Below are 23,609 nucleotides of genomic sequence, written 5' to 3'. Positions count from 1 at the left end.
ATAGTTCTACATTTTTGTAATGTCACCCTGCAGACTGGAAGTTAGGTGACCTTTGGCATTATTTATTAAAATATTCAGTTTGTTTGCATACCTGCCATTTTCTGTGCAGGTTACTTTTAATCTCACAAGATTTTATTAAAGCTTTAGCTATCCATGGTTTTCTTGGTTTCCTGAAGAATTTATTTATTTTGTTCGTTAAGTAGTCTAAAGCCAGTTCAGGATCTGTTTTGTGCTTGTTTTCCAGATTACAGAGTGATATTAGCTTTTTATAATCAACAAAGGAATAATATTGTGTTGTTCTAGAAACTTGAGATTTATAATCAAGGTGGATTAATAATTGTTTCATGATCTTAAAGATTTTAATCCAATTTGTAAGATTGGTATTAAATATTTTTTGTTTTTATAAATATATTGTCTATACAAGATTAGAATTAATTCAATCTTGTGTTCAAATTAATGGCTGGAAGATATTCTTGCTAGATAATTTTAAAATGTATTATGTAGAAATCTCCAAACATGGCATGACTAAACGTTCAGTAAATTCTTGCTTTTTGATATCTTGGCATCTGTAAACAGCACTTACTTTAATCATTTTTTCCAATTGTTTTAATAACAGCACTTAAGATTTTTAATTTACCTAGTGACTCAACTTTGGTTTTGTATATGAGATTTTTTTTACATACAAAACTACTCCATTGGGCTGTTTTACTTTGTCTTTGTTATAATATATTATAATTATTTATTTTTCAGAAAGGTGACCATTTAAGATACCGGGTTTCAGAACAAGCAGTTATCTGATTTGTTTGAAAAACTTGTTTAGTATTTCTAATTTTTCTGTGGTTTTATTTAAATTACAAATATTCACATGTAAAACAAATTACCAATTTGTTATTTATCTCAACATTAAAATACTGAACTTTTTCGCAAATTTTCTCAGATATTTTTAAATCATCAAATTCACTGTTAACATTGCTAAACTCATAGCAAATTAAAATTAAGTCTAGAAATTTAAATTACACATATAATCTTAATAACTAATCGCAGAGAATAACTAGTCAAAATAGTCCTTTTTTCCACTTCTTATAGTAGCTAGTTTTGCATTTCTTTTCAGTAATTTATTACCAACTGGTTGAGTAGTTAGTGGTTTTCTATTAGACGTTGTTTTACAAACTGTAAAACTTTCAGTATTGGTTTCAGCTGTAATTCATTCTGTATGGTATCTCCATCACCATCTTCTTCATCATTCATTTCTTTCGATTTATCATGCCTAGATAAAGTGGTATAGTAGGTTTCTATACCTACTATAATTGAAATATGAACAAATCTGTCAGTTACAAAAGGTAGAGTAATGTTTAGTATCCGTTTTAAATTATGTTACATGTGATCTATTTGTTTGGTATTGAATGTGTCAATATTTAATGTGGTTAAGTAATAAGAATTTTTAAGAAGATTAATAAAAATAAAACTCAAAATAAAGAGGAGTATATAGATACTCGGCCATTATAATAATTTATTCAAAGTTTTGACATAAACTTTTATGTTTGTAGAAAGTCAAAATTGAAACTGATATGAGACTATATAGTTTAAGGTGGTGTAAATTGACAGCTAGTAACTCCATTTTATGTGATGCAAAGGAATTTAATTATAAGTGATACACAATGTAGTGCTGCAAACTGTGTTTTGTTTTAAAACTGCCAACTTTTAGAATCTATTTTAACAAATCTTTTTGTTTTTTTAACATATGTTTTTGGAAATGCTATGTTGACTTAACTTAGTACTATAATATATTTGTATTGTTTATTTGTCATTTAGCATATATTTTTAAATTCCTTTTTTAATGGTAAATGCCTTAATTTATTGTAACCTGTTAATGCCAGTTATGTTACTTTTTACTCATATCATTAATAATTTTTGTATTTATTGTTTTACATAGCTGCATTTATTTACGTAGTTTAGTATTAATAGTAAATTAATTTGGTAGACAAATAGGATTTAAATAAATAAACTGATAGTTGTTGTCTTAACCTCTTCAATATGTGTTAACTGAAGGAATGATTTTTCTACCATTTATACATATAAAACAGAATCATAACTTATGTATAAGTCATAGCTTATGTGTCCATTGTTAGATCATTTAAAAATTACATCATGCTCTGGAGGGAACAGGATCATCATTCTTTGCATGGGTTGCCAATCTGTGAATACATACATATATCATAATAAATAACAAAATACCTCTTAAACTGAAATAAACTTGAGCTCCAATTTTTGGTAATCAAATAATACTAATTCTTCTCATCATATTGATTGTTAGAATAAATCTTGAAAATAATAAAATTCTTCTCTGATTGATTATAATAGTTTGATTTCTCATCAAAAAATACCCAACCCCAGATTTAAGCATGCATTATGTGGGACAGATTCAAAATAAAACAGCTATTCAATTCAGTTTTTATAGGGAAGTTTTGAGACAATGATCACAGTTTTAGTTTTAGGATATCCCAATTTTTATTTATTATTTAGGATATTTATATACGTTCTCATTTGCGAAAGTATATTTTCCTTGTGAAGTCTCTGTAGGAATATTCATGGCATTTCATTTTCTGTTTATTCTTAAACAGTCATTCCTTTCTTGACAACTTTCCTTTAAATGTTACTGTCTCATTTGAGCATCACGTTTAGTAGACCTACCCATATTTTAATTATATAATATATATATATATAGTAGAACTACTTCAAACAATGCAAAATTGGTAATAAAAGTTACAGCAAATAAAATGTGACATGCAAAATACTTTATAGATGCTTAGGTACATATATTATCATAAAATATATATGTCTTAGCAAAGTCAAGATGAAGATTGATCTGTGAGACACTCTTTTATATGCTCTTTGAGATCCCATTTTACATGTGGGAATCCCGTTTAGCAACCTAGAGGTCGGTTGAGGTAATAACTTTATGTTCAATTTGTGTTGGCTGGCACTGACTTCAAAAATAGTTATTTGTTGTAAATACATTTACTTTAGTTAATAAACAAAAATAAAATTATTTGTAACTTTTTTGTATTGTTATTTATTGAAGTCTGTTTTTATTTTTTATAAATTATTTTATTTTTTAAATTTCATTTAATAAAAGAATTCAGTTTAATCACTCCAGTTGCATTAAAAGGTGGGTGTGATTTACTAAGAAACACAGAAAAATAATAGATGTCAAGGAGTATTTTATTTACAGTATGCTGGTATGATGTAATTTTTTAATGGTCTGTATAGTTTATCCATGTGATAACGTTATCATTTTTAATAAACTACATTATTAATTTACATTTTATACAATCTCATTACTGTATATCCTGTAGTCTGTCTAGAAACCAAGCAAGCCTTTATTAAAGTTTGTCGTATTGATATATTAAACATCCTAGTGTGCTTAAAAACTGTTTTTAAACAAACAATAGTATACTGTTATTTAGAATAGAAGTTATAAAAATTTTACCTCATTTTCTGAATTTTTTAAAAAAGAAACTTGATCTAAAATGAAAGGTAGCTCAAATTCAGGAAAGATTTTATTTTAATCTTAATTGATAACTAACTGTTTTATAATTCTTCTCTTTACCATTCTCTCACTGGTAGTTATTAACAAAGTGAATCCTTTTCAGTTTATTGTAATCTATTTTATAAAATATTATGCAGTTTGATATGACTAAAGAGTTTGCCAAGTAAAATTTTTTTATTAATTGTTTGTTTATTCATTAATGGATGTATATAATTTAATAATATTTATATGTTTATTATTAGAAGTAGCACCACCTCGTCCACCATTACCAGGTGGTGAGCTTCCACCTCCACGTCCGCCACCACCAGAAACTGATGATGAAGATGACATGTTTATGCATGCTCCTCAACCTAACCAGCCTATTATGGTAAAAATGTATTGTTATTATATAATTTATTAAGATAATTATGGTTGTTTAATGTATTTTCTTCAGTTCTATCTATATTGAAAAATTATTATATTGTGTATAAATGCTGTACTGTTGATTTGCTTCAAGGTGAAATTGTTTTAATTTACGTGCTTTTCGATTTTCTTCTTGTACATGTAAAATTGTTTTCTTTTGCTGGAACATTTCCTTTCTTTGAAAAGATTTTTATTTTCAAAATTTTCTGTTTCAGTTCTGTACAATTAGTGCTGGTTTTATTATTATGTACATTTTTGTAATTATGTTCTTTTGGTTTTATTAAGTAGATGTTTAAATTAAGATAATGTAATTATAGATGTTCCATATCTCATACCTTACATTCAAAATACCTCGTTTTGTTATGTAAAATGGATTTTGAGTTGAAGGAACATCTAAATTTTTATGTTCAAAGTGTATTTTCGTATTCTAATGAAACGTCATATGTTTTCATCTCGAAGATGAAAACATGATGAAATAACTTGATTGACTTCTTTACCGATTTTGTGAAAATTGTAAGATGATTTTGTGAATGCAATGACTTATACTATCATATTCTATGAACATAAGGTTATGCAATAGTGGAATCTTATTTTCAGACCTGCATTTTTTATTCGCTTTTATTTAACTGCTCTGTGAACTGTATCGCAGGGCAGAATAGTCAGAATTTTGTCAGCAGTATTTAACCTCCTTCCAGATGAGATAGAAGACTAAAATTTTGCAAACGTGCTTGTTTTCAATGACAATGAATTATAACAACAAATTTATAAAAAAAATCTATTTTCTTAGAAAATTTGTTTGCAAATCACATAAATTCAAACAACTGTGCATGTGAAAAAAAAAAATTGTAACAGAGTGCCAGTCAGCTGTGCTTTCTGCTATGCAAGAAAATTAATAGCCTAAATTGTGATGGTTTATACAGTATGTTTAAAAGTGATAAATTAACAATTTCCCTGAGATTGTGTCCAAGAAGTTTCATAATGTCAATTATTATAAAATATAACTTATTACATTATATTTTATAATAATTTCATTGATAATTTGCTATGCAATACAATAAAGGGCACCCCCACACTTTTATTATTTGTGATTTAAAATTTAAAGGAATTTAATAAATTCATTTAATGTGCATTATTATAATTAAATGTAGCAGAGAGATGTAATAAATAAATGTTCACGTAAAAGTACATTCACAACCATGAATAGAAAACAGATTTATAAATCATCATTATCAATATAAAATGTTATTTGAATTAATTCAAAGAGATTATAAACATTTTTTGTTGATTTAATATGAAAGTGAAATTTTTTTTATTCTTTTAGAGCATCTTTAAATATATTTGTATTAGGAATTTTTTCCAAACAATTATATTTTAATTCAGTAATTTTCAAATGTGATATTTTAGTACTTTTTGTAATTTTTTCATTAGTTAAATAAAAGTATGTTTAAAAATTTTTTTTTTTATTTCTAAATAGCTCCATAACACTAGTATATGTGCCAAATGTTGTACTATTCAGAATAAAAAGTAACTGATTAATCCTTATTGGCAGTTGCTAATATTTGATAAAGAATTAAAACAAGGTAGACAAAATTATCAGAAAGCCATCATATTAGATTTGTGTTAAAATAAACATTAACATTACTTAAAAAATATTTATTAATAATCTCTCTTTCATCTATAGATGGCTGCACATGGTCTTCATCAGGAAGTACGACAGTGGTCAAGTAAAGACAATGAGATCATTGCGGCTGCAAAGAAAATGGCATTGTTAATGGGTAGATTGAGTCAGCTTGTGAGAGGTGAAGGTGGTACAAAACGTGATCTAATTGCTTGTGCTAAAGCGATAGCAGAATCTTCTGAAGAAGTAACTCGTCTTGCTAAGGATTTGGCAAGAGAATGTACTGATAAACGAATGCGTACAGTATGTATCAAATTACTTTATTTTTTTAATTAAAATTTATGATTATTTCATTTTTGTATCATTTTTATCTATTAAAGTAATATTATGCCTGGGAAATATCTTTAAAATTGTAAGGTGAAGAATAAAATTGTACGGTGAGGCATAAATTACTATTTTCCATATTCCCTAAAAAATCAAGTGTTACTTTCAAATATTGTTATATCCTAATTTTTTGTTAGTCCATAAACATTTGTTTCATGTAAAAGTTTTTTTCTCAGGGTTTTTCTGTGAATTGACATGACAGTTTTACATCTTTTAATGTAATTTTATATAAACTGTAATACTGAAGAAAAAATATGTTTGAAATTAATTAATGTGTTTCTGTGCTAACTTTCAGTAGGAATTTTTTTTCTATCTACAAGGTTCTTGGTTCAGATCCCAGTCAATTATGATGTTTTTCACATGCTGTGATTTCTGTACCACATTTCTTTTTATATATATTTGTATATCAGCTAAGATCTCATAAACTGTCCCCCAGAAAATTTTTAAAAATTTATACCTTTGAATATTAAAAGTTTAATATTAATAATTAGAACATTTATGTTATTTAATATTTAGATAATTAAATTTTTGTTTTGATGTTTTATTTCAGAACTTACTTCAAGTGTGCGAGAGGATTCCAACAATTGGAACACAGTTAAAAATCCTGTCAACAGTTAAAGCTACAATGTTAGGAGCACAAGGTAAAATGTTTTACATAACTTTAATATATTTTTATATTTTATGTATTTTTTTTTGTATGAATCCATTTTTTTAATTCATTGTAAAATCTTCTTTTAAAGTTTATTTAGTGGAACTTTGCACACTTGTTTTTTTTTACAGCTTATTTGAAGTATTAATTATAGGATCCATCAACAAATTTTGTCATAAGTTTGAAAATTCTTCATATCATAAAATGCTAATTCTGTATCAAAACCAAACCTGCTTACCTGCTGTATATTAGTTATTACCTCTTTTAACTGATGAATTATGAATATTTCTTTTTTACTTGTTGCAAATTTTAGAAAAAAAAAATAATTACCATAGATTAATTTGCCAAAATTTATAATAACCTTTTTTTAAATAATTATTAAAACTACCAGATAATTTTGTAGTTAAATGAATCTGATTAGATTAGAGCCATGAGTTGATAAATTGTAATTAAGTGTAGCAGTCTTTAGATAACTTCTTCCAGTAATTTTGTATGTGACTGAATAATAAGTAATTAAATATTAGTAAAAATCTTAAAACTTTGTTATTTCTTTTGTCAGATTTTTACTACTTCATTATACCTGTCAGTCTTTATATTGTAGAAAATGATCTTAGTGGCAGTGAAATAATAAGCAAAAAACCTATACAATAATAAAAACTTTGATGTCTTTGTAATTTAATTTTATATTACTTCAAAATATTATTTGCCATCATGTTTTAACAAGCGTAATAAATATAAATGTATGAAGTGCATACTGTAAAGAAATGTAAATAATGCAAATATACCTAAACAAAAGTGTTTGTAAACTTAACTATTGTTGGCACTTTTATCAGATACTGGTGCCACCATTTGTTCCCTTCAAATTGGTGGCTATTTTAGACGAATTATTTATTCATTGTTAATATATAACCTATAGGATTATTTTAACTTGATCATGGAAAATTTATTTACCAATTGCTACATGGCAGCTCCCAGCAGCCAGGTGTCCTTTTTTGCATAGAATATCTTCTGATGCCATATGAATTTGTCGAAGTAGGATTCCACAAAGTGCCTGGCAGTTTCCCTGTGCTTTTTATTCTACCAATTCAGTTTCCCTCAAGCATTCTATGGTTTGAGTATAAGCACTGCTGTTGGGATCAATAAAATTATACTGTTGATTCACAGTTTAATGGCGGAACCCTTCTGTTTCCATTGCATCAGTTTAGTACACGTGCCAGAAATTTGAGTACAGTATACTCCACATTAATGTTATCTGATCACATTCAACAGGGTCTGAATTAATTTGTCAGCAACTTTAACAATGAAACACTTGCAGTTTTCACAACAGATTCCACCAAAAACTTATTGATGTAGATAGACGTAACCAGCATGATTTTCGCATCAAGAAGAGAATCTCATCGATGTCAACCATCATATGTTTTCTCCAATTTTACTTTGCCGATGTTGTTTATTATAGTCTACATATAATTCTCTAATGAAATTATTCCAATAGAGTACTGTACCCATACCCAATTGACGGTGACACTGAGCATCACTTGATAGTTCAAACGACCAGTTATATAGAAACAGATGACCAGTCACAAAGCTAAGGTTCAAATTTTTCAGTTGCATACTGACAAGCATATTGATGTTTGGCTGGCAGGTATGTTTGTCTGAATACTGTAGAATACCATGTGCTTTGTAAAGACACACCTTGTTCATTGCAATATGTCCTCCTTGTTCCTGCTAGAATGCTATGCAGTTGCAGAAACTCAGTGGCATTATGTTTGTTTGCAAATTCCAAACATTCATGATAAAACACACAGAACCAACCCTAGGTAACTGGCTGCAGTACATTAACATTAGATACAGATATAGAGTTGAATTTACATCATTGTGATAAGGAAAATATTTTTATCTTATCTTTGTCATCCAAGACATTTAATCAAATAGTATTTGTGTATTGTTAAAAAGAAGTAAATGGGTTTTGAAACAAAAAAATAGTGATGCCAGTATTCAATAAAAGTGTTCAATCATTTTATACATAAGTGTGAATGATAGTGTTGTAATGATGAAATCATTAATAACAGATACTCTGAAGAATATATTTGTGAGATAGAGTGCAAGGAAGAGGAAGAAATAGAATTTGGTATTAAAAGAAAATGAGAATAAAATGCTAAACAACATCCTTTTCCCAACTGCAGTTTATCAAACAGTTTAAACAAAACTCCTTCTACCACTTGCTAATGTACATCTTTTATAGTAAATTTTATTTAGTTTAAAAGAAAAATGTCCATTTATTATTTAACTACAATAAAAATTGACAACATTGAAGGATATTGAATATTGACAATATTCAGAGTCATGACTGTAAGAAACATTAGTAAGATAGAGATGACTGACATGGAACTTTTAAGAAGCTTGTTAAAAGAGAAATTGAAGGCTTTGAATAAGAAGCACTGCAAAGACAGAAACGTTGATATAAAGCTCCTTAGGAAAAAATTATGTAGCGTCGGCTAATTTTATTTGGATACTTACAAAGAATACATAATGGAAAAATAGCAAAATGAATGTTTAATTTAAATGTAGGGCAGACTATGTAAAGAAAGACCTGAAAAATAGAACAGAGGTGGAGAAAACTTTAAAGGAAAGGAAGAATGGTGAAGTGACATAAATTAGAGGTCCACAATCCACAACCTGACCCAATATCAGTTGGTCAATGGAAATGATGATGACTATAATATATATTAAAAGAATATTTTATCAAACATTGACATAAATGGTATAATTAAATTTCAGAATATTAATTATAGATAATCTTTTATAACAAATTATAATACAAAACAAGTACGTGAAGAAAATAATATTTGTTAGTATCAGTGCCCATTTTTGTCAGAATATTTTAATATTATGAAGAGGTTATTCATATACTTTGGAGATAAGAGGGTTTTAATTATTAATGCAATTATTTGTGTATTTATAGCAACAGTTTATATCTGTAATAAAGTCCTGCCTGGTTGATAAAGCCTCTATTTATTGTGCTATCTAAAATTAAAACATTGTAAGACTGCAGCTAATATCATGTCCATTTAATATTCTGACAAAACTTTGACGTAAATATTTACTGACAATTTTTATTTGTAATGTAATATTATACATAAATGCATGAAAAGATTTTATTCTACTTTATGCATAAGAGATTAATAACCATTGTTATTAATATTATTTACAATATAAATATAATATATGTATTTGTATATACAATATGCGATTTTAATCTTTATAATGTATTTGTTTTTAATTAAAAATTGGGTAGAAAGTTCTTGTACAACAGGAAAAGGTTTAGAATTGTTTTGTTTAATAGTTCTTTTCTACCTCCTGGCCACACATTAGTGGAAGGAGATGACTTGTTTTCACAAGTGTGTGAAGGAACTATAAATTAAAAAAATACATCTATAATCTTCATTATATAGATTGAGGTACAAATAGAAAATTTAATACATCTTACTTAAATTTGATAATTAAAATCTAAAAAAAGAAATCAACCCATTGGTTCTATGCTACTGAGATTTCATTGTTTGTTTTAATTCATTGTTTTTTTTTTAGCGAGTTCTTCAGCAAACATTTTTAGAATCGGTATCAACACTGGAAATATTTCCTCTTTATTCAGAGGAAGTTGTAAATTAATGTCTTTAATTTCTTATTTGTCTGTATTTAGATACTACTGTATAAAAATTGTACTATTAATAAAATTTCTCAAGTAATTACATAGCTTGTGTTTTTCATTACTGTTAGTTGAATGTGGTATAATTGTTTTTTAACTCTGGAACAGTAGAAAGTGTTAATTTTAATGTGATAATTTTATATTTAAGCTTGTTTTTTACCTAAATATTTAGTGTATAATGTGTAAACAAAGTTCTATGTTGCAGTTTTTGCTAGGATATTTTCACCATTCCTTGTAATTTTTCTTGTAGTTTGTGTCTTGATTATTAAAAAAATTAGGAATTACTGTATTCCTTTTAAATATTTTCATCTGTTTATTACTTACTCATTTAAATGCGTGTTTATATATATATTAATAATGCTCAGTAGAAAATATATCAATACTTAATTCACATTTTCATTTCACTCTTTGTCATTTATGAGGTCTGACAGTAAAGTTTAATAACTTGTTGCAATAAAATTTCTAAGTACTTTAATGTTGAATTCTTCAAAGTAATCATGTCAATTTATCCACTGATGTCAGTACCTCTTTCTTATTTCAAAACAATTTTGGAACTGGTTTTATGGAATTACTTTTAGAGCTGCCATTGCATTGATGTTTTTGTCCCATCATTGTCATCAAAATGATTCGTTATAGTGTTCCTTTATTTTTAGGAAAAGAAAAAGGTCCAAAGGGTAAGTGTATAGGAGGTTGGATTTGCCAGCTCACTAATTTTTTTCTTTACTAAAAACTCACGCAAGTGCCTTGTAAGCATATTTTGTCTTAATCTTTTCATATGATCTTTTCAATATTTAGGCTTGATTTGCTGTTGCTTCCAGTTGGTGTGAATTTATAGTGAACAGTTCCTTTAATGTAAAAAAATAGTCGACAGCATTTTTTTTAACTCTTGATTTTGAGTGACAAAATTTTTTTTTGATTAGGGGAATCCTGCCAGTCTTCCACTACCCAATTTTCAAGTTTCTTTCAGGTCTTATTGATGGAACCATGACATCATGTAATGACATGTATCTCAAAATATCATTTTGGCTTCTTATAAATTTCTTGACAAATGTCAGCTTATCTTTGTTTCTGCTCATCTGTGTGCCATTTCAGTTTTCAATTAATAAATTAATAGTTTTCAATTAATAAAAGGAATTTCTCTATTGTTCACTTACTGTTTTGCTTCTGGTAGTAAGTTGATGATTTTTATGCACAATTTAACAAATATTTTAAATGTTTTCATCAATTCTACTTATTATTAGTTGTCTTGACCTTTTTTCATCATTAAAGTGTTATTTTTTACTCAGAAAGCTATATACTCTTTTAAAGTGATGTTTATTTCATAGAATTATCTCCACAAACTTAACTTTGCTAACATCTCCTTAATTTTAGTTCCAGTTTTAATTCCGTTCAAGCAATACCATACTCAAAATGCTCTTAAAACATCCATAGACAGAAACTGATTTCACTCAGATACTAAATGATACTGTGTTATGGTTAATAATTTGTGTAATACTTACGGTTATTACTGTGTTGACGACATTACTAAAGCTATTTAGTGTTTTTGTACAATTTTGTTACAAGCACTGAGTAAGTTTATACACTTTATTGTCAGACCTTATGTGTTTAGATATTTTAGGATATAATTTATTCTTGACTGTATTTTGTTTTTTTTTTTGTCTGTTTTGCTATTAAAAATTAAGGTAATTATTGTAACTTTTCCACTGACAAAATCTTTTCAGCTGATTTTTGTTGCAAGTAAAGCAATATTTGGTTATTTTTTTGCTGAGAATGAATATTTCCTGAAATAATTTAAAAAGGTTTTTTATTCATTTATTAGTGAATTAGAATAGAAAGCTAAATAAATTGACGAGGGTTAAATTTTTAATAACATTTCTCCTGGTAAAAAAGACAGGACATTATTTTATTCCACTGAAAATGTGTGATCAGTTGTACTAGTAAAATACCCCTATTTTATTTTTTGTTCATAATTTTACTTAAAAAATACAAGGTTGTTTGGTAAATATTATATGTTATCTTATTACTACTAATTTACACTGTAATATTATGTTCACTGTGCTTAATCACCAGCTATATAATACATTTATTTTACTTATATGCTTATAGATTTACTTTTAAGGTAGATTCTAATTTTGCTATGTTGGGATGCTTGTAAATAATTTTCCTAATAAAGTACTATCATAGAACTTATTGATAGCGAAATCTCTTTGGTCTTTAAAATATTTTCAGTTTTAATTGTATTTTTATTATTATTGCAGTAATAATGTTTTATATTAAAAAAAAATAATGGAATAACATTTTTTTAAAAATTGTTTCTGTATGATTAAGGTATATCTGGTCGTGGGCTGAGTGACATTAAAATGAACGTTTTCAAACTTTAGATATCAGTGTAAAATCTATTTTAATATTGTGTATCTACTTAAATAAGTTACCTTACTTAACAATATTCATAAACAATTTTTTAACAAGTCTGTATGTTTAATATGGCAGTGGAGGGGACATCACAACTTGAAGCTGTGTAGATTATACTTGAGTCTGGATATAGTTAGAATGATGAAAAGTCGTAGATTTTGCTGGGTGGAATATGTCATGTGAATGGGGAATGAAAGAGTAGCAACTAGAGTTTTAATTGGGAGACCTAGTTGGGTTGGCCCAGATGATAATTATAGGCTTAATCTGGGGGAGAGGGAAATCAGGTGTAGAGACTGTGATTTTGTTGGGTTGGTTCAAGGAAGGGAGAAATGATATGGACTATATTGTTTGTTCGGTAAGAATTTTCAAATTCCTGGTCGATGGAGTAAGTGTTAGAGAAAATTTTTTACTATTACATTAGTTATACTTATTTTATGTTCGTAATCAGAGTCTGAAAACATTTCATTTGACTGCACTCGGTCTGGGACTAGTTGCAAAACATTTTATTTATTTTGTTTGTATTAAGTATTATTATTAATAATAATTTTGGTGTACCTCCACTATTCATTAGCAAAACCTTACCTTAGTAATCATAAAAACTAAAAATGAAACCTATTTTTTATTTTGTAATGTAACTTAAAATTATAAAACGAGACTGAACATGAACATGCTCCAGTGTCTGAAAGACCAGTCAGTCAGTCAGTAACTTCTGTTTGATTATTCTTTTAATAATGGTAGTCAGTAAAATTTACAAAAATATATAATGTTCTTTATATGATTCCATTCTGTTAGGTGAGTTGTTATTACTGAAAAAAAGTCCTTTTTTATATTTTATTTTTATGTTTTTTGACAAATTTTGACATTTCCCTAGTAAATTCTTCCCTGAAATGATTTTTTAAATTAAAATATTTCATTGCTATTACTGCATTCTTGCCTGTTTTTCTATAAGAATTTTTATGTTCTTTCAGTATCTTTGTATTACAATAAAAATTTACTTATTTATAAATGTGACCGGACAGAACAGAATATGAAAAAACAGAAAGCAAAAAAAAAGAACTATGAATAAACAGAACATATCATATTTTCATTTGTCTAATTTCAGTTGATGAAAGAAAATAAGTATTTATTTTTTGACTATTGAAGGGAGTAATTAGAGAAATACTTCGTTAGAAAATTTAATTATAATTTAATTTGTTTAGGATTCCTGACACAAACATCTGTTTAAAAAAAAGTAAAGAATATGAGTAATATTATATTAATTTATTATTAAAGGAAAGTAATTTATTAATTCTGTATCCATTATAAGTATTTTGTCATTTTAGTTTGTTTTTGTATAAATACTAAATTAATAGTCAGATGTCGTAAAATATAATCAATGGTATCATTTCACTGAATCTGATAAAGTTATTCTATAAAAAAACAATATTTCCATTAACTATACGATTTAAGTTTTTACTGAATCAGAATCAAAATATCAAACACTAACTTTCATAATTTTTACTAAAGATTTAATAAATGAACGATTACTATTGTATACTATTTTTTTGATAAATCAATATTGTACTTACTGGAACTATTTACTGAATTTTTTGTAATAATTCCTGACCTCTTGATTATTTAAAAAATTTTTTTTATTATAATGTGAAGGTCTAACCTTAAATATACAAATCTGAAGATGTGGCTAAACAAAGCCGTGAAACGTCATTAAATAACATAAACAAATGTGGGTTTTAATTATGCAGAATTTTTAATAGAATACGAGTGTATAAAAATACTGTAAGTAGATTTTCTTTGGCCGTACTTATTGCTGAAAATTTTAGATGTTACTACACCTTTATTCAGATATTATTTAATCACTTTGTTCATTATCAATAGATTTTAGTAAATGTGGGTTTTAATTATGCAGAATTGTTGATAGAATATAACTGTATAAAAATTGTGATCATACCATTAGATTTTCTTTGGCTAGACTTATTGCTGACAGTTGTCTATGTTACAAAGACAAAATGAAAATTTAAAAGTTCAAATTAAGAATCTGTGATGCAATCAGAGGTCGTTTTTTCATTTCTTGGAAAAGCACGTTAAGATCCGTGTAATGGCTTCGTGGAATTGTTAATCCGTAATCTTTGTAATAGGATTTTAAGAAAGTTACCTGTATTCTATTGTATTATTTTTTCAAAAACCAATCAAATATTTTAGTGTTTTAGTGCCTGATAATGTTTAATTTTTTTAATTTTACTTAGTTAAGTTTTTTCAACCTATAACATTCTACAACAATTCTCTTCATGATTTGTGGTAGTAAGTTGTGGTAGTATGTTGTGTAAGTAAGTGTTTTAATTTCTAAATTGATTTTAAATTTATAACATAGTGTTTTTGGATTTATAAGCCAACAGTCTATTTGTATTTATACTAAAATAAGAGTGTTTTTATCCCCATTACTTAAAACAGTAGGTATATTTAAACATTAAAATTGATAATAAACATCTTGTTTCTTCCCCTATTTTGTGATTATGGCATAAAAATAAATGACTAAATACAAAATAATTAAATAAAATACTTTATTATTATTTGCGTTCGTTATTTTGTTAATATATATGTGTTGTGTCAGGAATCCTAAGTAAATTTCATTATAAATTTAATTATAATTATATTATATGAATTAAGTATTCCTCTAATTATTCCCTTCAATAGTCAAAAAATAAATACTGTATTTTCTTTAATCGGTTGAAATTAGACGATTGTAAATATGATATAGTTATGTTCTTTCGCTGTTCTATTTATTCAGTGTTGTGTTTCTTCATGTTCTGTTTTGTCACGTTCTATTCTGTCATAGAACAATTTAAAAAACCCACAAAATACCATACGGCTCATACATAACATATAATATTTGTATTTCATTTAGTAATTAAAAATCGTTATACTCATCTGACCTGTTTTGAATGCTGAATAGAGTTATAGTTGTGTTGAAAGCCAGTCAGACCAGACCAGACAAAATATCAAGCATTCTCATTTTTAAATATTTTAATTATAATTTTTTATAATCAGGATTTGAATCAGATTTTTGTCAATTATCAAGATTGGAATATTCTGATGTATTCTTCTTCAATTTGGTTGCAGTCTTTCAAAAATGTAATATGAACTTATAAATTATAATTTCTATTTGTTTGAAGTTATTTTATATTTATTATTAATATTATTACTTTTTTATATGATTTTGAGAATTTAGTAGAAATCAGATTTTAAAATAGAAATTGTGTTTATTCATAATGTAATTATAAAGATGTTTTTAAATACTCCATTTTTTCATTTATCAGAATCAATCTTTCATTTTTGAGATGATTTTTTACAAGCATGGGTTATATGCTGATTTGAGTTTATTGTGGTGGGTTTTAAATGGCAGCTTTTTAACTGAATGTAAGCTTACTCAAAGTTTCTTTCTGTGTAGAGCTCCTCTTATCTGAACTATCCATGATTGTTCTAAGTTTCGAAAATTATTTTTTTTCAGTTATAGATTACAGAAAAAAAATGAAGTGATTATGATAAGAAAGATCTAAAAATGCTAGATTTAAGTTAATACTTCATGTTTATCTGTGTTGTTCTATTGCATGTGTCAACATAGACAACTGCTGTGTTTGTTTTATGTATTTCTATAATTGATTTTTTCTCAGGTATTAAAAAAGTATATACATACTTCTTCCTTGTTACAGTAAAACATTTCATATTAAGGAATTACACCAAATCCTGTGTATATTGGCAACTGCGTTAGCCAACCCGTGTATATTATTTTACATTTACAATTTACTACCTTATATAACAATTTTTATTTATTTATAAAAATGTTGATTTTACTCATAATTTGAGCTGTGACAAAAACTCATGATACCACTCAAGTTTTTATTTTTCAAAAACAAAGTAATGAAATCAGGATTAAAGATATTTTGTTTTACATTTGCTTATCTCTCTTATCTTTTTTACAAATTAAGAATTTGTATTGATTTTCCTTGAGTCACCTTTTTTTTTGTTTGATTTTTTCTTTACTCTGTTTATCAACTGCTATTTGTGTATACAGATGACATTTTCTTTGCATCCGACAACTAGAAATAAAAATGTTATGTTTGATAATATTAAGATAATTTGTAATAGTCACACGCTTACTGCATCTAATTTGTATACCAATGTATGAAAATGGATTTGTGCGGTACCCCGAATTATTTTATTGAAGGAGGTTAATATAGTAAATTGAGTCTTTAATTACATTAATTATTACTATTATTGTTTTATTATTTGTATGAAAAGTTTTTAGTAGCACCGTAGAATAGAATAATTTATAACATTTTATCACTGAATTTAAGTTTATTAATATTATCTGTATTATATAAATAACATTAATAATAATATTATCTATTATACAAGCTTTCTTTAAAATGCTTTTACGCATATATGTGTAGTAGCTATATTTGTGCTGTAAATATTAACAGCTTGATTGTTTATTTCTTGTAAACAGAGACGCTGCCACGACGCGAACTAGCGGAGCTTCAAGGCGGTAATAATAAACGGGATTCTCTTTATACTTTTTTTTTTGCATGGGAATTCTGTTTTTGTGATTCATTAATTTTTTTCCTTCTTGTATTACTGTTTCAATGAATGTGCATTTTATTAATTTGTTCTTGTCATTTGTGAAAATTTTTTTTTACTGGTTTCTGGAAGAAAAAAAATCCCAATTCTTTTCTAATTTAGTGATGTTTGGTTTTTGTCTAAATCCTTTTAGAGTTACAAAAATGTGCTTATTTTATAAACTTTATTTATGATTAACATTAATAAGAAATATGATTGTATATTTTGACTTGTTCTGCACAGTGCATTATTGTAGAACTCTTGTCTTATGTTACCAGGTATACAGTAATAAAAATTGGAATTGTAGCATGTTCTCCCAGACACGTAATAAATTTGTAACAAATGAGAGTAATAAATTATAGGAAAGGTTGTAATCCTGTCTTCAAGCAGTGGTTTTTTGAAGAACATAATTTTTCCTCTATTTAAATAAAAACGTGTTATAAGCTCAAAAATATTAACAATGGAAAACTGTATTCCATAAAATCACATAATCTGAATAAAATTGAGCTCAACTTAAAAAAAATTTTACTTTTTCATCATAGTTTGTCGTATGTCCATAGAGCTCAGAAATGTCTTTAATTAATTCCTATGAGCAACCGTATTAAAGAAAAAAGCAAAATGGCTGCTGTCAACCAGCTAAATTTTTTATTACAAGCATCTACACTGCCTTTTAGTAACTTCATAAATTATTAAGTTATTGATTTTCTTAGAAAGCTCTTAATTTAAACGCTACAAAATGAGATGTTACCTGTCCTGGTTTATTTTAAAGAATTAAATTAGATCTTAGGGTTTAAAATTGCATTATTTTCAAAGTTCAAAGTTGAATATCTCATAAGGGATAAAGCTACATTGTGATATTTTTTTCAGTTTATTAACTATGTAGTATAATTATACTTTTTCATTATATAAAAATTATGATCTTTGACTGTGTAAAAACTGAAAATTTTAGATATACACAAAATAATCTTCTACTACAGTTCTGTATATAGCTTCTACTACAGCTTATATATACCAACCAGATTCTTCAAAAATTTAACATTTGTTTTCAGATTTACTGAAATAATATTTAATGCATCTATAAATGAGTGCAGACATGTTGTAAGATATTGTTTTGAACTGTTCAGCCTTTTCAGTATTATTGTTTTATAACAGGCTAATTTAAAAACTATCCTGTCAAGCCATTATTTTCCGATAAATTATTTACAATTGTCACATCATCTGATTTTAAATTAAACTGAATTTCATTTTCCATTACATATGTAACTTAAATACATTAGATATAACTATAAACTGCTACAATAGTGCATTAGACCCACCATGTTTGTCTACAAATTGTCTTTATTGGTGTTAGGTTAATGATTTTCTTCACTATATTTATTTATGTTACGTTTACCTTTTAATATCAGTATTGATAGTTCATTTTAAAGCATTTTAATACATTCTTGCATTATTCTAACACATACTGTACTGACAATATTTGAAAACCAGTGTATACTACATTAATACTTCAATAGATGCTACAAGCGCACAAAGCTAGTTCTTAGGAAGGTTAAAAAAATCCTGTTCAGTGTTGGTATGCATTTATACAGTGTTCTCTTGTGTAGATTTTTCTTATTTTTTTAAGCTTCATAATATAGGAAACAGACATTTTCAATTCTTTGTAAATGCCTTTTGCTTTCTTACAGTTCATAAAGTGAATGAACTTAATAGACAGACATAGTTTGCTACTTTGAAATAAAATAATATTATACAAATGGTACATTATCAAAGAACTACTTATATTATTATGAAGTGTAGTTCATATTTGTTTACTGAATGGTAGTCATTCAATAAAAATCAGTGTTAGTCATAGTGAAAACAGTTTTAAAACTACAGAAACTAGAATTATGTAAATATAACGATGCACTGGATGGAAGTATCTTCTTACAACACTTCTAGGACTCAAAATGTGATTTGATAGGAGTCTTGTGATTTGATATCTGTATTCACCATAATACTTACGAATAAAAATATGAAAACTAAGTTACTTAATAAAGTTGAGTTATTATAATTTTTTTCTTTTTTTTTAGTTAAAGTTAATATTTTGATTTTAGCTGCTAGTTCTAAAGAATATTAAATTTAAAAACCTTTATAACTTTTTTTTTTTTAATATGTTTTGTAATGTTTTATATTTATTAATCTGTGTTCTAGCATGTTTGCTACTGATATTTGCATGATTGATTGTTTTTATAGTGTCTGTGTTATTTGTCAAAATTGTTATTTTTTATGATTTATTTTATTATTTGTCATTTAATTTATAATTTTGTTCCTTTTTCACCTTATATACTGATATTATTGTTTTGTGATGTGTGTGAATTCATATTTCTTACCTTCTTCTGTATCTTTTACCATAAAATGTTGTTACAGCATGCTTTAAGAATTAATAAATTATAATGTGATTGTGTTTTTGTGTCTGAACTCTTAGCGTCCTCGTATCTAAGGATTTAAAATTAATGAAACTATTTGTTACTAATGATTATGAATAATTATTATTAATATTGTGGCATGTGTTTGTTATAATATGTTATGAATAATTGTATGATGCTTGGGAGTATTCTAAAAGATCCTGGAATTAACCCATAAGTGTTTATTAAATAAAAATAATTATTTTTAAATTGAATAATTTTCAAATACCTTCCATATATACACCTCATTCGTTTAATGGCCGTTATTTATTGAAATACAGATCTACAGTTGTTTTCAGTAGTGAATGTGCGCTAATCCTCTTTATATATTCTGTAGAATGAGGATCTTTGTTTAGTTATCATATACAAATACATAATAAGTATTTACTTTGATCTTTTGTACATTTTTTGAATAAATAATTTTGTGTTTAATTAAATTGTTACATTGTCTCAGACTTTTCAGATATATCTGAATAATGAATGTCAGTTCACTCATTTTTCATGTGTATACATATTTAACTAAAATTCAGTTTGCATGGTATACAGTCTATATATCCATGAAACAAAGCTTTTTTTACCGAACATCTAGTTCAACCATACCACATCATTCTTGGAACTTTCTGAATTCTCCTTGGCATCAAAAGATAAAATTATATTGGATAGAATATTCTTTTCTGTTTTTTGTTGTTTTTTTTTTTTTTTGCGTGCGTTCCATTGATTATTACGTAATACTTCATCAGGTCTGATGATTGGTGCGAGTAAGTGTACCTGCCTGTATGTGTTAGTGTTTCGTCAATTCAATTTTTCTTTTGTTTGTTTTTTATAGTTTTGATGTCAGTTTAACAGTATTGTATGTTTTATTTTCTGAATGTTTAAAAAATTTGATAGTTTAGTGATATAAATTTCATAGCCATATCTTAATTTATTATTTTTTGCTGTAATAATGTGCTTTTTTAATAGTTTATTAACAAATTATAGTAATTAATTAATTTTTTCTTACATCAGGACTCATACAAAATTACTTATCTAAGCTCAAAACACTTACCTATATTCAGTACCTTAGTCTTGATTAGAAGGAAATAAATCATTCTACTTATGTATTTTGCTGTCATATTTACACAACATATGTGTATTACATTAATACAAAAGTTTTAGGAAAATGATATTGCATGATGAGAAAAAGGGTAGTTTTTATTTGATAAAAAAATAGAATGTAACAGGTCTCCATGTTTAGATTTTTTGAATATTTATCCTATTTGGATGTGCTTTATGTGCCTTACAAAAGATATAATAATTATTAAATGTGATGTAAGTGTTAGAGTAGTGTGAATAAAGATTAAAGTCCATAAAATGTTATACTATTTTTGAAACAAGATTTTTTTATAATTTTGAAATTGAGAAAATTCTCTACTATGAACATTTTTGAACTCAAATTTCATTTGTAACCATTAGTATGCTTTATGAACTTTTTCATTAAATTCCTTAATTTATTTATCTATATTGTTTAAAGATAAATTTTTAAATTAACTCTGTTTTTTCCTACATTTTTGTTTAATACCTTTCACTATCACGATCATAATAATGATCCTGAAATCAAGAGTTGGCTACTTATTTGTTTTTCTGTCAATTTTGTAATTGTTTTCTATGGTACAGTATGGATGAAAATTCTTTTTGAACCCTTTATTACAAGGGTAAATCAAATGTAGACGAGATTTTTTTTTTTTAATTTGTTGAAAAATAAAAGGCAAATATAGTTTATTTTTCTACATAGTTTCCTGCTTTAGAAGTACATTTTTCCCAGTGAGAAAAATGGTTTTGTATCGCAGCATTGTAGAATGCAGCTGGTTGCTTCAGGAGCCACTTGCGCACGAATCCCTCCACGCTCTTGTCATCTTCAAATCGTTGTCCTCCTAGAGCTTCTGTAAGTGGCTTTTTTCTTTAATGAAAATTGCAGGGTGGTAGGTCCTGGCTGTAGGGAGGATGATCAAGTTGAGTCCAGTACATATCTTCTGGTTTTGAGATGTTACAGCAGCAGTAATGGGGCCTGGTGTTGTGGAGGAAAATGGCCTCTCAAATTTGTTGGTCTCACCTGTTGCAGCAATATGTAGCCCTCACCTCGTTCAACAGCTTGCAGTAGTAAGCAGCATTGATTGTGTCACTCATGGAAAAATCAATGAGCAAAATGCTGTGCCAGTCAGAAAAAACGGTTGAATTAATCTTGCCAGCCGACAGTCAAGTCTTTGCTTTCACTGGGGCTGCCTTCCCTTTCTTCCACCACTCCATACTGTCTTTTTTCGACTGTGAAGTCTAGTGGTGGATCCACATTTCATCGCAGGTGATGATCTGACTCAAAATTGCATCACCTTCTTTCACAAACATTGCTGTAAGCTTCTTGACAGACCTCCAAACGTCTCAACTTCTGATCTGCGGTCAAAAGGTGAGGAACCCATCTGGCACACACTTATGGATTTGTTGGTCGTTTGTGATTATCGCTTGTGACAACTGCTTGAAAGCTCCCATAACTTATTCCAACCTGTTCTGCAATTTCGGGTACTCTCACCCGTTGATCATCTTCAAGAATGTTTCGAACCACATGAATGTTTTTGTCTGTAATGCTGGTCCGAGGATGGCGATCATGTTCTTGATTTTCCACTCGTCTTGTCCTTCCTTAAACTCTTTATGACAGGCAAACACACAAGTTCTTGACATTTTTAGTCCCGGGACTGTGCAGTCAATCCCCAGAAAATTTCTGTTACTTCTCCTTCACAAGTCCACTGCCACAACTCCTTCACAAGCAAGAAATTCTATAATTATGTGTTGCGCAGTGGAGGGGTGCACCTGTTGCTATGACATCATGAGCGTTACTGACGAATTGGTTGGGAGTGTGTAATGGCTGGCTCTTCCACTCCTAATGACCCCACCCAAGCATACTAGAAGCATGGGCCCAGTCCTACCAAGGAACAAAAATCCCATTTATATTTGATTTACCCTCATAATATAAAGTTAAAGTAGATAAATATTGTCTGAGCTTTGATGATTCTTAGAGCCTTAAAACTGATGTGCAACGTAAAAGCAGTAGAATTTTATTTTAGAACACATTGGATTTTCTTTTGGTTTATTATTGTTTTGTTATTATTAGCATGTTTAAAAACATGTTAAAATTGCATGCACTTACCACTTTTTTTTATGAAAGGTTAATTTGTATATTAATTATTATGTGTTTTATTATAAAATAAATATTTTTATTTTTGTTGTATGTTAAAAACCTAATGTTGTTAGGATTAGTTTTATAAATCTTTTCTAAAATGTTTGACATACCCTTAATATGAGTAACTTTAATTTAGATCAGTTTTGATAAATTATGTATCTTGCTAAAGAGAAGAAAGAAAAGAAAATTTTAATTTTTGATTTTATTGAAAATGTACAAGTTTTTGATCTTTTATTTTGAAGACAGCATTTCTAAAACTAAAAGTGTAAACACACCTACATGCTCATCACTAATGTAACACTACCTAATGCACACCTTCCATACTTTTGTCAAATAGTTGTTTTATGCCTGTTAAAACACTGTTTACAACTATAGAGGTATACAGTGATCTTGATATTTTTGCTAAAATAATACTCAGTATTACAGAATCCATACCCCCTCTGATTTTATGTATACAAAATATGTATTGAATTATGTTTTGTTGTGTAACACTATTTTTAATGTATGTAAATAATGAAACAAAATAAAATTTATAAGATCGTTTAAGTAAATCTGAAAGGTAAATGTTAGTTGAGGAATAAACAAATAAATCAAGTAAAAAAAATAAGAAAGTAAATTAGTAAGA

The 23,609-nt window shown here is 27.2% G+C and overlaps 1 protein-coding gene across 4 annotated transcripts in view; it reads left to right on the top strand.

Moving 5' to 3' along the window:
• Positions 1-23,609, top strand: part of Vinc (vinculin) — a 98,310-nt gene that overhangs the window by 68,830 nt on the left and 5,871 nt on the right. For 3 of the 4 annotated variants that reach the window (XM_075373669.1, XM_075373668.1, XM_075373666.1), the window contains 4 exons: positions 3,793-3,917; positions 5,634-5,873; positions 6,505-6,595; positions 17,223-17,261. In XM_075373669.1, coding sequence (XP_075229784.1) covers positions 3,793-3,917; positions 5,634-5,873; positions 6,505-6,595; positions 17,223-17,261 — 495 coding nt within the window. The remainder of the gene's footprint in view (positions 1-3,792; positions 3,918-5,633; positions 5,874-6,504; positions 6,596-17,222; positions 17,262-23,609) is intronic. The other variant, XM_075373667.1, reaches the window with a different exon arrangement.

The sequence above is a fragment of the Lycorma delicatula genome, chromosome 8 (assembly GCF_047948215.1).
Source record: "Lycorma delicatula isolate Av1 chromosome 8, ASM4794821v1, whole genome shotgun sequence".
Lineage (NCBI taxonomy): Eukaryota > Metazoa > Arthropoda > Insecta > Hemiptera > Fulgoridae > Lycorma > Lycorma delicatula.
This window is presented reverse-complemented; position numbering and strand designations above follow the sequence as displayed.